We start from the raw sequence: 14,472 nt of genomic DNA on the forward strand, positions 1-14,472 counted from the left end.
TGAAGTTCCTAAGACTCATATGATTTTGTATTCACACTTACAGTACGGTACCTGCACAGACTAGGCACTCAATAAATAATTTTGAGTGTTTCTTCATTCATTCATTCACTCATTAACTCATTTGGTAGACAGTGGAGTTTCAAGCTTCTAGACCCTTGTTAGACTTTGGGGAGTTCAGTTTCTTAACAAAGCTATCTTTTTTATGATCTAAAGACCTAAACCATTTTCTCTCCAGGCCTATCTTCTGGGGTCTGGTTTTTATTAGTAACATTCTGTTTATTGTTGGGGGAAAATGTGAGATGGAAGTGACCCAGATATTATGAGATGTCTTCTCGATGTCAAGTTTCCCCTTCATCACTGCGCGCAGTTCCACATCATGTGGCTGCAGCTAATGGCAGCACTTACTGGTGTGTATACATAAACGTCCAGAAAACATTCTCTTTTCACGCTACCCCTGATAATCTCAAATTTCAAGCCTGTGCCCCGGAATTTCAGTAAAGAAATATTCATTCTTTCATTTAATTAACATCGGGAGTGTCATCATGCAAGACACTTTGAGGTTCAGGGGCGAACAAATAAAACAGAGGCATCAACATACGGGCATTTGCCTTGTTTACTAAAAACCTCACTAGAGAAATTAATTCCTGAATGGGAAACTTGCAGAATCCAAGAACTTGGAAATGGCGTGAGAGTGGAGGTGGGGGTGAGGGGGGGGGTGAAGGCAGGCTGTGCTGGGGCCTTGCCTGCTGCAGGTTGATTCCGTCGCTCCTGGCACAAATGAGATGTGCTTCGTTTTCCATCAAAAAGCAACCATGGTTAGCACTTCAGCTCAGGAAACTCAGTTTTGATCACTTTTTTTTTTTTTTCCAAAATAGATCTAGTTATATACCACAGGCTCTTTTTGTTGTGTTTGTTTTAAAGGTCTATCAAGCACAGACTTGGGCATGTTGGGTCTTTCTGCATTTCTACAGTAGCTTCCAGCATTCCGTCACTGGCTCCGTGGGTATCAAAAGGCAATCATGCCAATAGCTTTCTAATCTTTGGATCATTGCCATGGTGGTGTGGTCTTGAAGTTAACAATTCCAGTGTTGCCTCTTGCGTCTCCACATTTCCAATGTGGCCCACCATCAGCTCCCCTCATAAGCCAATTCTGCATTTTTGAGACTCATTTCTAGGTGCCCAGCCTATAGCCTGCTCCCCCAATGCGTTTATAAGCACCTAGTTTCATGTATAAATGCCTTTCTGCTTTAAAAAAAAAAAAAAAAACCTATAACTATGGGAAGAAAATAATCAAAGAATCACAGCCTATTAATTATTTGCTGATAGCATTTAACATTACCTACTTACAGAAAACAGTTATTGACTCAGCTGGCAGTGGGCCAAACCACCAACCAATGAGGATTTCTGTTTTGTGTTTTGTTTACTAATGTTTCCTCCCATCCAAAGATATTAAGACACCTGCCCTAAAAAGATTAATTGCTGGAGGCCCACTGAGAGACTAAGATATTCAAGTGATTGGAAATATTCAGAAAAATAAAAAGAGCACACAATTTTATTTGAAGCAGGAAAAATATTAACTGATTTAAGAATGTTAGAAGTGCTTCCAGTTGAACAATGTATGAATTTTTCACTAAAGTTAATGTTTTTTATTTAATTTTTTTTAAATTTCTTTTGAGTACAATAGTTACTATGATTCATATTTAAATATTTTAATTTCAGATATAATTTTCCCTTAAGAAAAAGAGGTGTGCTGAATACTTTAGTGTGATTTTTAAAAATTACACCTCATAGCAGTTTTTCATAACTAATTTTAAGGTGGAAGTAATGAAAAAATATAGTTCACTTAAAAGAAATATATTTTATTTCACATTTTGCTGAAACATGTGATCTAACTAATGGAAATTAAATATTTTTAATTAAAACTACTAAGATAGATGTGGCATTTTATGTATTTATATATTATATTTATATGTTAATATATAACATCATCTTTTTCTTCCTGACTAAAAGGTAAATTTTAGATTTAACATAGAAAAATTTTAATATGTAGGAATTAGCAACCAAATTATGAAGTATTCTGACTTTTTAAATTAGAATTATTTCTTTATTTTTAATCCCAAATAATAATATGAGAATTCAAATATACTTTATGGAATAAGTTAGATTTATTAATTTGTATTTTTGTATTATGGTCTCATCCACAGAAATTTAAATTGGTACATTCTTGTTCACAATGAATTAAAACTAAACTTATGATGATACTATGATATAGATAAGCTTGACTTTTTTTTACAAATGAGAAAGGAAGTTTGACAAAACTAAATAAATTGTCCATGATAGTATAGTTGGTAAGTGAATGCAGAAATAGGATTTGAACTTAGATTAGTCTAATACAAAACCTATGCTCTAATAGGTTGCAACTCAGGCAAATAGTCAGTGGCTAATGAGCGAGAGGAGGGGATGTAAGCAGACATAGTCTATTTGACCCGGGCAGTGAGTAGATAAACAATAGCCAATATTTAAGAATCTGCGTATGCTAGTCAAGCATTGGGTAAGCTGTCAGCTTTCATTCTGTCACTGGAGAGGAGTCCTCTACAGTGAGTGGCACTCTCTGTGCCTCGATTTTCTACTCTTTTAAAAGAGTATAATGAAAGTATGAGATGGTAGATGTACAGCACTTAAAACAATGCTTAGCTCATAGTATGGGCTAAATCAATGTTAGCTAGTCCACAAATCTTAAGTGTCTTGTACGTATAAGACACCAGGATTACATAGTGAGGCATGTTAGGAGCACTAACAATGAAAGTGGTTTGATTCTTCATATCTATGAGGTTAACAGGCATTACATACATGAGTTCACGTGCAGCGTATCCTATGTGCTGTAGAAGATCGTATGCCAGGAGGGTCCAGCCCCTTGGCGAGGGATTTCAATAATTATGCCCTATTATTTGGGTCAGTATTAACTGGGAGAGAAGGACACAAACAAGGAGAGTTGAAATTAGTATATGAGGCACAAAAACAAAACAAAACTGGAGATCCTATGGAGAGATGGGATCTTGAGAAGGAGGCAGAAGCCTGGTGATCAGAACCAGGTCAAAGTCAGGATCATCCAGCAGCAGTGAGCTGGGATGAGAAGTCCCAGCATGCATGACCAGGTAGAGCCATGAGGAAAGACAGCTGCAGCACCTGAGAACCCAAGAGGGCATGAGACCTTCCCGCATGGAAGATCCTGCAGTTTTCTGAGACTCGGACCCCGTGGCTTAGCCCAATTAATCTCTTAAACTGGGTCATTGCCCTAGGTTTCACAGCAAGCATGAGCCTGGCAGCCAAGGCCCTTTAAACACTGGCATCAATGAGGAAAAGCACTGGAAAGAATCTGGTTTCTTTCAAGTTCTGAGAACAACAGATTCCCTTCTGGGCATGCTTTAAAATCTGTTACCATCATCAGGTAATTTTACAAAGCAGAGCAGTTAAAGAACTAGTCAGAGGTGCCTCAGCCATTTCCCAGATGGCCAGGGAGATGAAGACAGAAGGAAGAGGACTGCTTCATCATCATCAGAAGGGCCACCGCACCTGCCCTTGATGCTTGGTCATTAGCTTGTGTGGTCAGTGAACCCAGGCAGGCCATGACTGCTAAGGAATGCATGCTCCAGGAGTTGCAGAAACTTCTGGATTTATTTATGTCTAGGAAAAAGAACAAGACCCATGGCACCACCCTTACCCACACCCACACCCACACCCATCTGCCTCTGAAAGGGCCATATATGTAAGCTTAGCCTTGGGTTAGGGTAGCCATGGGAAATCATGCAACCTCCACCTACCATCTGCTTCCATCCCCTGCAATGAAAGAAGGAAAGTTGTATCCCAGCACATGTGTGGGCTTTGCCACTGACAAAGGGTAAGGGAGCACTCCAGAATTCATTCCTTGTAGGACTCAGAATATGGATTAATAGAGCTTCTTAACACTTTGTTTTGCCAAGAAGTTGAAAATATTTTCGAAACCTCTGATCTTTCATTTAAAAACAACTATTAATTCTTTCAGGTCATAAAAACACCACTTTAAAAAAAGCAGGTAATGCGGAAATGGATCCTAGCAATTTGAATGGGTTCAACCTTTGCCAAAACACAAGCAAAACAGGAAAGACAGTTGGGTCAGATGCCACGGGTTGTTAATCCTCACATTTGCTCTCGCATATGACTTTGTGGCATATATTAGCATCCCCATGTTACTTACAAAGAAATGAAGCATGAAGAGATTAAATAGCATGATAAATATCACATGTTATGTAGGTCAGCAGAGTAACCAGGAAAAAAAGCTCACGATACAGACTTTCCATCTAGTATTCCTTGACCTCTTAACCACCTTCACGAACAACCAACCTGTCCTCTCTGCAGTCCATTCTCTTGATTCACTGGAACAGCTTGCTTCCTTTTCATGGCCCTGAGCCAAATGTCCATCTCTCTGTGCATGATGTAGGTCATCCCAGAAAATGGATTGGTTTGAATGTATGTAATTTAGTTGTCCTTTTCCCTCTCAACCTGCCTTTCACAATTATGAATGAAGAATGTATATCCTCTGCATATCTTCCCCCAACCCTGAGTTTGATGTTCATTATTCATCGCCTGTTTTTATGCTTTTTCTGTAAATTAATATATCAACAAATAATGTGTACTATTTTTAGGTTATCTTCAACTTCATATAAAATGGAGACAGTTTTATATATTTTACATGATTTGAAAATTATATGTATTTGTATGATTTGAACACTATATATTTCACATGATTTGAACATTATTGTTATATAATTGATTATTATATATTTACATGTACATGTTACATACATAATATATGTTTTTAAAGTATACATAACTCTAATTCATTCATCTGAACTACTGTGTAGTATTCCAGTGGTGAATAATAGATTTATCTGTTTTGTAGCTGAACATTAAAGCTATTTGTGTAAATTTCTCCAGTTGTCAGTTTAGAAGATAACTTGCTAGGTCATAGGATATGTACATTTTGACTTGACTAGATTTTGCAAATTTTTCTTCAAGGTGATTTTATCATTTTACAAGTGCCCCTTTCTCTACATTTTTAATAACAGTTTTTATTGCCAGACTCTTATGTTTTGCCATGCAGATGAATTCAAAATAGACTTCAGTTTATCTTTAATTTGCTCATTCTTGATTATTAATGTGGTTGAATTTATCCTGTGTGTTTACTGACCATTTAGATCCCCTCTTCCATGCATTGCTAGTTCCTTTATCTGTTTTTCTGTTGGACTGTTTGCAATTTTCTTATTGATTTTGGAGGATTTATTTACATATTCAGGTACTAACCATTTGTCAGTCATACACGTAAGTGTAGTCCATTCCTAAAGAGCTAATTGTTGTCTCCAGAGTTTACCTTGCACAAAAATTTTAATAAGCAAGTTCAAAATAAGATATAGGTAAGAAAGTTGCCATTTCCATGAGTCTGTGAGTTCAGGAAGAGCATTATGAATGCCACCTTTTCATCATTTCCTTACTTGTTTCTTTCAAGTTCAGAGAGTTAAGTATAGGCCACCTAGTTTTGTGTTTAACAATGTGTGTGTTTGATTGCAGAGTGGGTAGTTTAGAATAACTCCCATCTGAGGAAGGACCAGTTTTGAGAGTGATTAACCTCCAATTATTAGATCTAATAGACTGCATATCTTCCACTGAAACAGAAAACATTAGACACCGAATGCATCTCAGGCCATGACTCCTCAGAGGAACACACAAAATGAGCTCTAGGCAAAGGCATAAGGCATGAAGGAACAATCCATCCCAACTTAATATCTCAAGTATTTTACTACCAGGAAAATCCCTACTCATGACACAAGTCCCTAGACTCAGATAACCAAGGAAAACATGAGAAGTAGAATAATGCTATGCTGATGTCAGGTTGCATAGACACATTACCTTGGGAACACTGATATAAAATCTGAAAATAATTATGGCTTTCTTTCTCTTTCAGAGGTGTGGTGAAATCTTGTTTGAAAACCCTGATCAGAATGTCAAATGTGTTTGCATGCTAGGTAAGAAGACTTCTCGTTTTAGATATATTAAGTATGTAGATGTTCTATGGACTTGCTGTTCTTCTGTTGCCTTGCTGACTGTCTCTTGTTGCATATTGCAGAGGCTTATAGGCTTTTTTATGGGTTTATAGACAGGTATAATACATGTATATTGGAATATTTGATGATAAAAAAAGGTTTTTATTTTATTAACTGTCAGTAAGTCAGGAATCGTGCATCTGAGCATTTCAGAATTTTTCTTGGTTCATCAGCATAACATAGAATTGGGTGCTTTGTATTCACGCAAATGTGATGAAAAAGTAAGAATCACACTGCAATTCCTAAACTGGAAAGGATAAGTTAGGTAAGTAAACTATGAAGAATTTCTATCACAGCACAAAGCTCTTACAGTGCCTGGGAGAACTATAAATGTGAACTAATCTACAGTTACCCACAATGCATTTGTAATAAAATTACAACACTGTAATGAAAAATAATTTGTTCTTGTAGGATGATGTATCATCAATGCCTTTCACAAACTCTTAATATATAATATTCCAGTAAGAAATGAAGTGGATATTATTTTCTTCATTTTATAGGTTAGTAAACTAGTACAGAGAATATAAGTGATGCACTTAACCTCAAAGTGAGAAATAGTCCAAATCATGACGTGAACATTTTTAAAATGTAAAGTTTTAGGTACAGTGTTTAGATCTTATTTCAATCACTAAACTCTGTCCAATTCACTTTCAGTTAATTATTGAAATAGGACAAAAAACAGTAGCTTAGATAAATAAAAATAATCCTTAAATTTGACTTTCACCAAAATTTTACCCTGTCCATTCCAACTTTGAACAACACTGATTAGCAAAGAACAAAAGTATTCATTTTAGCTTCTTCCATTTTCTCTGGCTAATTCAAATATTGGCAGCTAGCTTATTGGTGAGATGACTCAAAAGCAGTCAGCAAGATAGAGGCATAGGAAGGTCTTGGTAATGTATAATCCAAGATAATCAGGTAATAATAACCAAGGATTGCTCATGACTTGAAAAACAAGCCAAAAATACAAAAACAAAAAAAACAACAAACAAAAACAGACACCATATTTTCCTAGTCTTATGATCCTCATTTTCTTGTGCTAGTGTTTTAAACCTGTTGCAGTTCCTGTATGTTTTCATTTTAATTAAGATGGTAACCATCAAGTAACTCATCCATTGTCAAATGAATAGTGCATAACAATGAACATAGCATAGCATCCATACAACCATTTCAAATATCCAGTATTCCTATCCTTTAAGCATGAAAATGCCTCAAAAATGCTGATAGATATAGATAGGTAGGTAGATAGATAGATAGATAAGCAGAAAAAAATCCCTTTGTCCAGCCATTATGTCCCAACCTTAGATTTGGGAAAACATTTCATCACCACACCAAATCTATTCATCAATTAACTTATTTAATTTTCACAATAATAAAATGAAGTTTGTGCCAGTGTTATCCTCATTTTATAGTTAATAATAATTGAGGCAAATGGTTAAATAAGGTACCTTAATACCATTAAGATATTGTATGATTATGGCTCCTACCTAATCTAGTAATTTTAATCATTTTTTTAACTTCTAGTGATTTTAAGCACATGAGCACATCATCTATTTTGCCTGAATTTTCCTTTGTCCTGGTTTCTCTGTGAGTTACCTGTTTAGTTTATAGCTACGACAGGGACAGCAATAGACTGTTTTCTACTGCCTACAGACTTGTTCTCACTTAAAGTAAGGCCAATTATCTTTCCATTTCTTCTGGATTATATGGAATGGTTTATAGAGCTGACAGAAGACATTCCTGGCCACGAAGTGTATCCCAGTGAATCTGCCACATTATACAACATTCAAACATTAGAAATATACTTACATTAATCAGTTCTATATTACTTTTACTGTCATAACAATTAGAATTAATTAAATTATTAAATATGTGAGAGGTGGAGTCTATCCAAACATCTTAGATCATTTATCCTAAGCAAATTAAGGCATGACCTCTCTTTCAAAATATAAATGTCCTTGGCAATAGCAGTATATTATCAAGCTTGCAGATTTCATTAGTTTATTAGATTTCTATTTTCTTAGTGATAGGGAACTAAATAATATAAAGTAATTGTAAGAATGGAAGTTTTTGTTAGTTTTGAGGGCACAGGAAAAATAAAGATGGAATAAGAAGAACAACGGTGCATTTTACCTTTAAAATAGATGGTAAATATTTATTTGGTGTCAAAAATAATACCACGTCTAGAGACCTTGATTTATTCACATAGTGAAAATTGTGCCTTCAAGGAGCTTACATCTAAGAAGGCTTAGGCTTTTTCCTACTTATCTGTTTAAGAGGATTGCTACAAAATTTAATTGAAACATTTACACAGTCCTTTGAAATCTTAGATGAAAGAGAATACCACAATAAAATTGTTATGGATATCAATACACATGGATCAACCCACCATTAGCAGGTGTCCACCTGAAGCCCATGGGCTGCCATTTCACAGCAATACTGTACAAGTTAATAAGAGGAGAAGTGAAATCAAATGGTTTATTCCCTTAAAATGAGAAAATCAAGTTATTAACATGTAACTCCTGTAACTGAGACCATATCATATTTCATCAGCAAAGGGCATCTGTATTCACACAACAGCAAAACACCTCTTTACCATTATCTGAAGTATTTGTTGCTTCCTTTGAAAGGAAACTGCGATCATGCCCTTATGGCTTCTTAAAGCATTTCTTGAGAAAGCATTATACCTCCAACAGTAAAGGATATTCTTTGATATTTTAAGGGGCTAGTAACTTTTCTAAGTATTGCCAATCATGAGTATAGTTTATATTTTTGCAAGTAATGTATAATGTTTTTATGAATAAAGCAAAATATCTAGACAAGGAAACCAAAGATATAAAGTCTGCATTTCCAAACCTTCATCTCTCATCTTTTTGCCACCGCAGAACTGAGTTCCCTAAGGGAGGCCAACCTGAGACATCCCACAGCTTTAAATGGTGAAGTTGGGCTCACTTTAACCCTTAAAATCCCCCCTCTTTTCCCACTCACATGCCAGATTTGGGGTGCCTGCCCAGTTCCCAGCTGTGATCTGGTTTCCACACAGTTGAGACAGAATTTGGAAGAGGGTCACTAGCCAGGGACACCATTTATAGTTCTTTCTCTTCCAGTAGTGTGTCTGCAGATCATTATGAAAGATACTTTGAGTATATGTGTTAAGCTGTGTACCTCACGACTTCCATAAATAAATTATCCTCACCAAAGTCGTGCTTCTGGCTTATTACATTAAGTGAGACATCAGTGTAAAATTCACCTTGAGTTACTCTGAAACACGAATTCAATGCAGTTTTAAGTGGAAGCAAACTACTATCATGTATAGGTCTTATGGGGAAATCATTTCTGGATTCAGAGGAATGGTTCGTGCTGCATATGAAGGTAAAAAAAGATGTCCTGCAGGGCTGGCTGCACTGAGTATTAAGTATTCGTTCCGTAGAATTCTCTCAGAGAGGGCAAATGTGGGCAATTGAGTTAAGCACCAAATTGTAATAAATGTTGCTTTCTTCTTTCCTTCATCCTTAGGGCATATGTTTAAAACTTGTACTTCCCCCATCTCCCTCCTTTTTTAAAAATTTAGCCACGAGATTTCTTTCAACCCCAGATTAACCTCAGAAGTGCACATCACTGTATTAAAAGGTATATAGCAAGACTTGCACCTTAATGAGGTATAATGAACTGATACCAGAGGAAAAAAGAAGTGGAGGAGAAATTAGTTCTCATTGCACGAGTAATGTAGGAAGGATGATGAGTTACTAAAAGGATTTGACCTTTTAAATATAATGAATCAAACTGATTCACAAAGAACCAAGAGTATTTTAAAAAATTATATAAAGTGAGCAATGTTGAATCATTTCTTAGTCCACTTGCCAACCTCAATCTGTGAAATGATAAATCTTGGGGAAAAAAACTTTCAAAAAAGCATTCCCCATCAGACTCGATGCCTCTTACAACTGCTTCTTTCTCCTTATTCCTAGAGTGAGATTCTCTTAAATAGTAAGCTTTAATTTGTTGGGGGGTTTGGGGGGCGGGGTTGGGGTGAGGGGAGTGGTTCTAATTTTTTAAATTATTTTATTTGAGTATAGTTGACACACAATGTCACATTAGCTTCGGGTGTTCAACACAGTGATTCGACTTCTCTATACATTATGCTATACTCTCCACAAGTGTGGCTACCCTCTGTCACCATACAACATTATTATGATATCATTGACTCTATTCCCCAGACTGCGCCTTTTATTCCTATGACTCATTCATTCTGAAACTTGAAGCCTTCATCTCCCAGGCCCCTTCACCCATTTTGTCCATCCTCCACCCCCTGCCTCTGGCAAGGATCAGTTTGTTCTCTGTATTTATAGGTCTGATTCTGCTTTTTGTTTGTTTGCTTCTTCATTTGCTGTGTCTTTTAGATTCCACATATGAGTGAAATCATATGGCGTTTGTCTTAGTCTGACTGATTTCAGCGCAATATCCTGTAGGTCCATCCATGTTGTTGCAAATGGCACAATTTCATTCTTTTTTGTGGCTGCATAATATTCCATTGTGTATGTATACTGTATCTTCCTTATCCATTTATCTGTGAATGGACATTTAGGTTGCTTCCATATCCTGACTATTGTAAATAATGCTTTAATAAACAGGGGTGCAGATATCTTCTTAAATTAGCATTTTTGTTTTCTTTGGGTAAATAGCCAGTAGTGGGATTACCAGATCATATGGTATTTCTATTTTTAGTTTTTTGAGGAACCTGCCTACTGTTTTCCACAGTGGCTGCCCTAGTTTGCATTCCCACCAACAGTGCATGAGGGTTCCTTTTTCTCCATATCCTCACCAACCTTTGTTATTTTTTGTCTCTTTTGATTTTACCTATTCTGACAAGTGTAAGGTGAGATCTCATTGTGGTTTTGATTTGCATTTTCTTTAACCTGTAACTTATGGTATTTTGTTGGCTCAACTTCTCCAACCTCTTTACCAAGGTTTAAGTTTATAATTTTTCAAGGTTTGAAATTTTCAGTGATCCTTCTTTTGTTTCATGCATGATTTTTTTCATGGTGATTGGTGCTTTGTCATTGAATGTAAAATATGCACTTGTTTTCACCTGCCATGGTTTTTTGTTGAAGTTTATTAGAAATCAGTTAAAGAGATTTCCAGTCTTAAAGCAAGAAAATACCACAAAATCAATGTTTCATTAGCATTCAACATAAACAGAGAGACTTGCTTTCTAGTCATACTACCGAAAAATTAACTGTGTACTCATATAAAATGTTTTGTCTTTTAGGCTTTAATTTATAATTTTTTCTGCAAAGTAGAAATTAAAACATCTGTTCTTCCTAGCCCAGGGGTTGTACTGGTGACAGAATAAAATGTTCTGTGAGGAGACTTTGCCTGCTGTAATGTCCTAAATATTGTTTATGCATCAATAAATTGGTAAATAAATAATAAACAATTGAAAATAAACAAATTGATGATAATAAAACATAAATAATAAGTTATTTACTGATGACATTAATAGTGTTTAGAAAAGCAACTGAAAAGCTGACACATTATATAAAGGTGAGAACAATTTTTAAAAGTATCAAACGCATTCTTCAGAACTGTGTGGTAACTCTGGGGCACTTGAGTGGTTCAATTGGTTAAGCATCTGACTCTTGGTTTCAGCTCAGGTCATGATCTCATGGTTTCATGAGAAACCATGGGCTCTGTGCTGACAGTGCAGAGACTGGTTGGGGTTCTCTCACTCCCTCTCCCTCTGGCCCTCCCCTGCTCTCTCTTGCTCTCTCTCTCTCTCAAAATAAATAAACTTAAAAATTTTTTTTAAATTGTGTAGTAACTCAAAGATATTCATTCAATTCTCATTCAACAGATATGCATTGAATACCTACTATATGCAAGGTATTGTCCTGGGCACTAGGAATACACACCCAATGGGACATGTGTCTTGTCCTTGGAGGGTTTAACAGTCCAGGAAGAGACTCAATCCCTGAACCCCCAAATCTGCAGCACCAGCTTGAGATGACACATGAAACAGTAATAATTATAATTATTATTATTATTATTATTATAAAGAAGTATGTTAGGACTTCAAAAAATGGGGGAAGTGTATACAGCTGGGATATGAAGACCTGTAGACTTAGATACGCAGGGGCTGAGAAAATGGCAGCATTGTAGGTGGATGCATGGCCATATTCAAAAGTCCAGATAAAAGAAAGCTGGGGAGTAGGAGGGAGCAGGAAGTGTTTCAGACCACATGGATGATGGAAGAATAAATTGAAAAGGAATTGGGGGCCTTGTTATGGGCAGTTTGACTGTTGTCATTGACTCTAAAAAGAGAGAAGTATCGGATAAGAGAGAGTCTTGATCTCTTTTATTTAGAGAGTATTTTTTCAATTATAGAATTTTAGAGAATACTCTGTAAACTAGTTTCTACTGGACAGCTGTTAAGAACAGCCATTCATCAGATACTTATGAAATTAAATAATTTTAACTCAATAACTATTTGAATCTGATGACCTGAATTCTAGATTCGATTTTTTTCATCTTAATTTAATCTTTTCCCATTGATATTAAATATCATAGTATTTTATTTAAGAAGTAAAACAACATTGTAATCTTTTATACTGGAGAAAAATTGTTAAAAGGTATTATTTTTCACTTTTCAGAAATTTGTCCTCTAATAACATGGGTAATTTTTGATATATTTTGCTTTTCACTGGCATCAGCTCATGATTTTTGTATGTAGACAACTTTGAGGTTCATAAATATTTTTCTTAAAATTAATACACAATCTGTCAAATAATATTTGATATCAAAGTAGGCCACTGTGGTGTAGTAGAAAGAACAGGGTATTTAAAGATTTGGTACCAGCTAAAAACTCTGTGACTATACACTAGTCACTTAAAGGCTATAAATATCAGTTTACTCTTCTCTAAAATGGAATAATAAGTAATAATAACAATATTATTATGTATGTTATCAGGTTTGTTGAGGATCAGAGAACACAATATTAAAGCATTCTATAAACTTTTAGAACTACTAGAAATATAACATTATTTTTATTAAATACTAGTAAGTAATTTGTTTGAAGTACCTGCATTTCATTTGCTATTAGTAGTATTTTGTAAATGCAAACTGATATATGCAGTATTTTGTATATGCAGTATATTTGATATACTGAGAATATTGAACTATCTCAGTTTGGTTAAAGTGAATAGATATTTTCAAATGCATGTTTGCAATCTAGAAATAAGCATATTATCCTCATAGGTTATTAAAGAAAGACTATGGTGAGAGCTGTTTTATGTGTACTTGACCTTAGAAGTGAAGGACTTTTTTTTTTTTTTTTAAATTTTTTTTTTTTTCAACGTTTATTTATTTTTGGGACAGAGAGAGACAGAGCATGAACGGGCGAGGGGCAGAGAGAGAGGGAGACACAGAATCGGAAACAGGCTCCAGGCTCTGAGCCATCAGCCCAGAGCCTGACGCGGGGCTCGAACTCACGGAACGCGAGATCATGACCTGGCTGAAGTCGGACGCTTAACCGACTGCGCCACCCAGGCGCCCCGTGAAGGACTTTTTTTAAAAACAAAAATTTTCAAGTTGCTGAACTGATTTATCAAGATTAAAATGCCATAGAAATTTGAATTAATTTTAACTTACACTTTTGAAGCACTTCATATCATGTGGACAAATAGACAAATCAATTCACTCTTCCTATATGTATGCTCATGTATGAGATTTCCTAACTTTTAAAAGAGGGCGAATTGAAATCTGGATATTTCCAAGAAAAGGCGTGGGGGCATTATCCCAATCACTTACTCAGGATCTGCCTTATTTTACTTTTCATTGCACTTCTCAGCAAATGATGTATTTTATATTTTTGTCTGTTCGTTAATTACTATGTCCCAGCATCACCCCACCACATAGAATGTAAATATCATGACAGCAAGACTTAGTTTTATTCACTGCTGGGTGTCCAGCATCTGGGACGGTGTTTGGCCACCTAGCCTATATGAGAACCCAATATTTACTGAATGGATACATGCTGATACATTTGTAAGAACAGCAAAATCACCTGCAGGGCATGACCCAGATGTATCAAAACCTGGTTGGTATAGCATTTAAAACCATCTGCTACCTCAGCTAAGGCATGGGTAAGCTCCTACATGAACTAACTGGCAGTTTCCCAAGCATATTACTCGAGGTTACAGGATGATAACTGTGTAGTTCTCTACAAATAGGCAGTTAGGACCTAGCCTAGAAATCAGGTAATTAACAAATATTTCCTGAGCACTACCTATGCTCAACCCTCTGCTGGGGATACTCTGAAAGTTGATCTAATGAGCAA

At 35.8% G+C, this 14,472-nt stretch overlaps 1 protein-coding gene across 2 annotated transcripts in view; it reads left to right on the forward strand.

The window, feature by feature from the left end:
- The window catches only part of PDE7B (phosphodiesterase 7B), a 321,880-nt gene that overhangs the window by 98,085 nt on the left and 209,323 nt on the right, over positions 1 to 14,472 (forward strand). The window contains exon 2 of one of the 2 annotated variants that reach the window (XM_030316410.1): positions 5,999 to 6,059. In XM_030316410.1, coding sequence (XP_030172270.1) covers positions 5,999 to 6,059 — 61 coding nt within the window. Of the gene's footprint in view, positions 1 to 5,977; positions 6,060 to 14,472 lie in introns of those variants that run through there. The other variant, XM_030316409.1, reaches the window with a different exon arrangement.

The sequence above is a fragment of the Lynx canadensis genome, chromosome B2 (genome assembly GCF_007474595.2).
Source record: "Lynx canadensis isolate LIC74 chromosome B2, mLynCan4.pri.v2, whole genome shotgun sequence".
In the NCBI taxonomy this organism is placed as follows: domain Eukaryota; kingdom Metazoa; phylum Chordata; class Mammalia; order Carnivora; family Felidae; genus Lynx; species Lynx canadensis.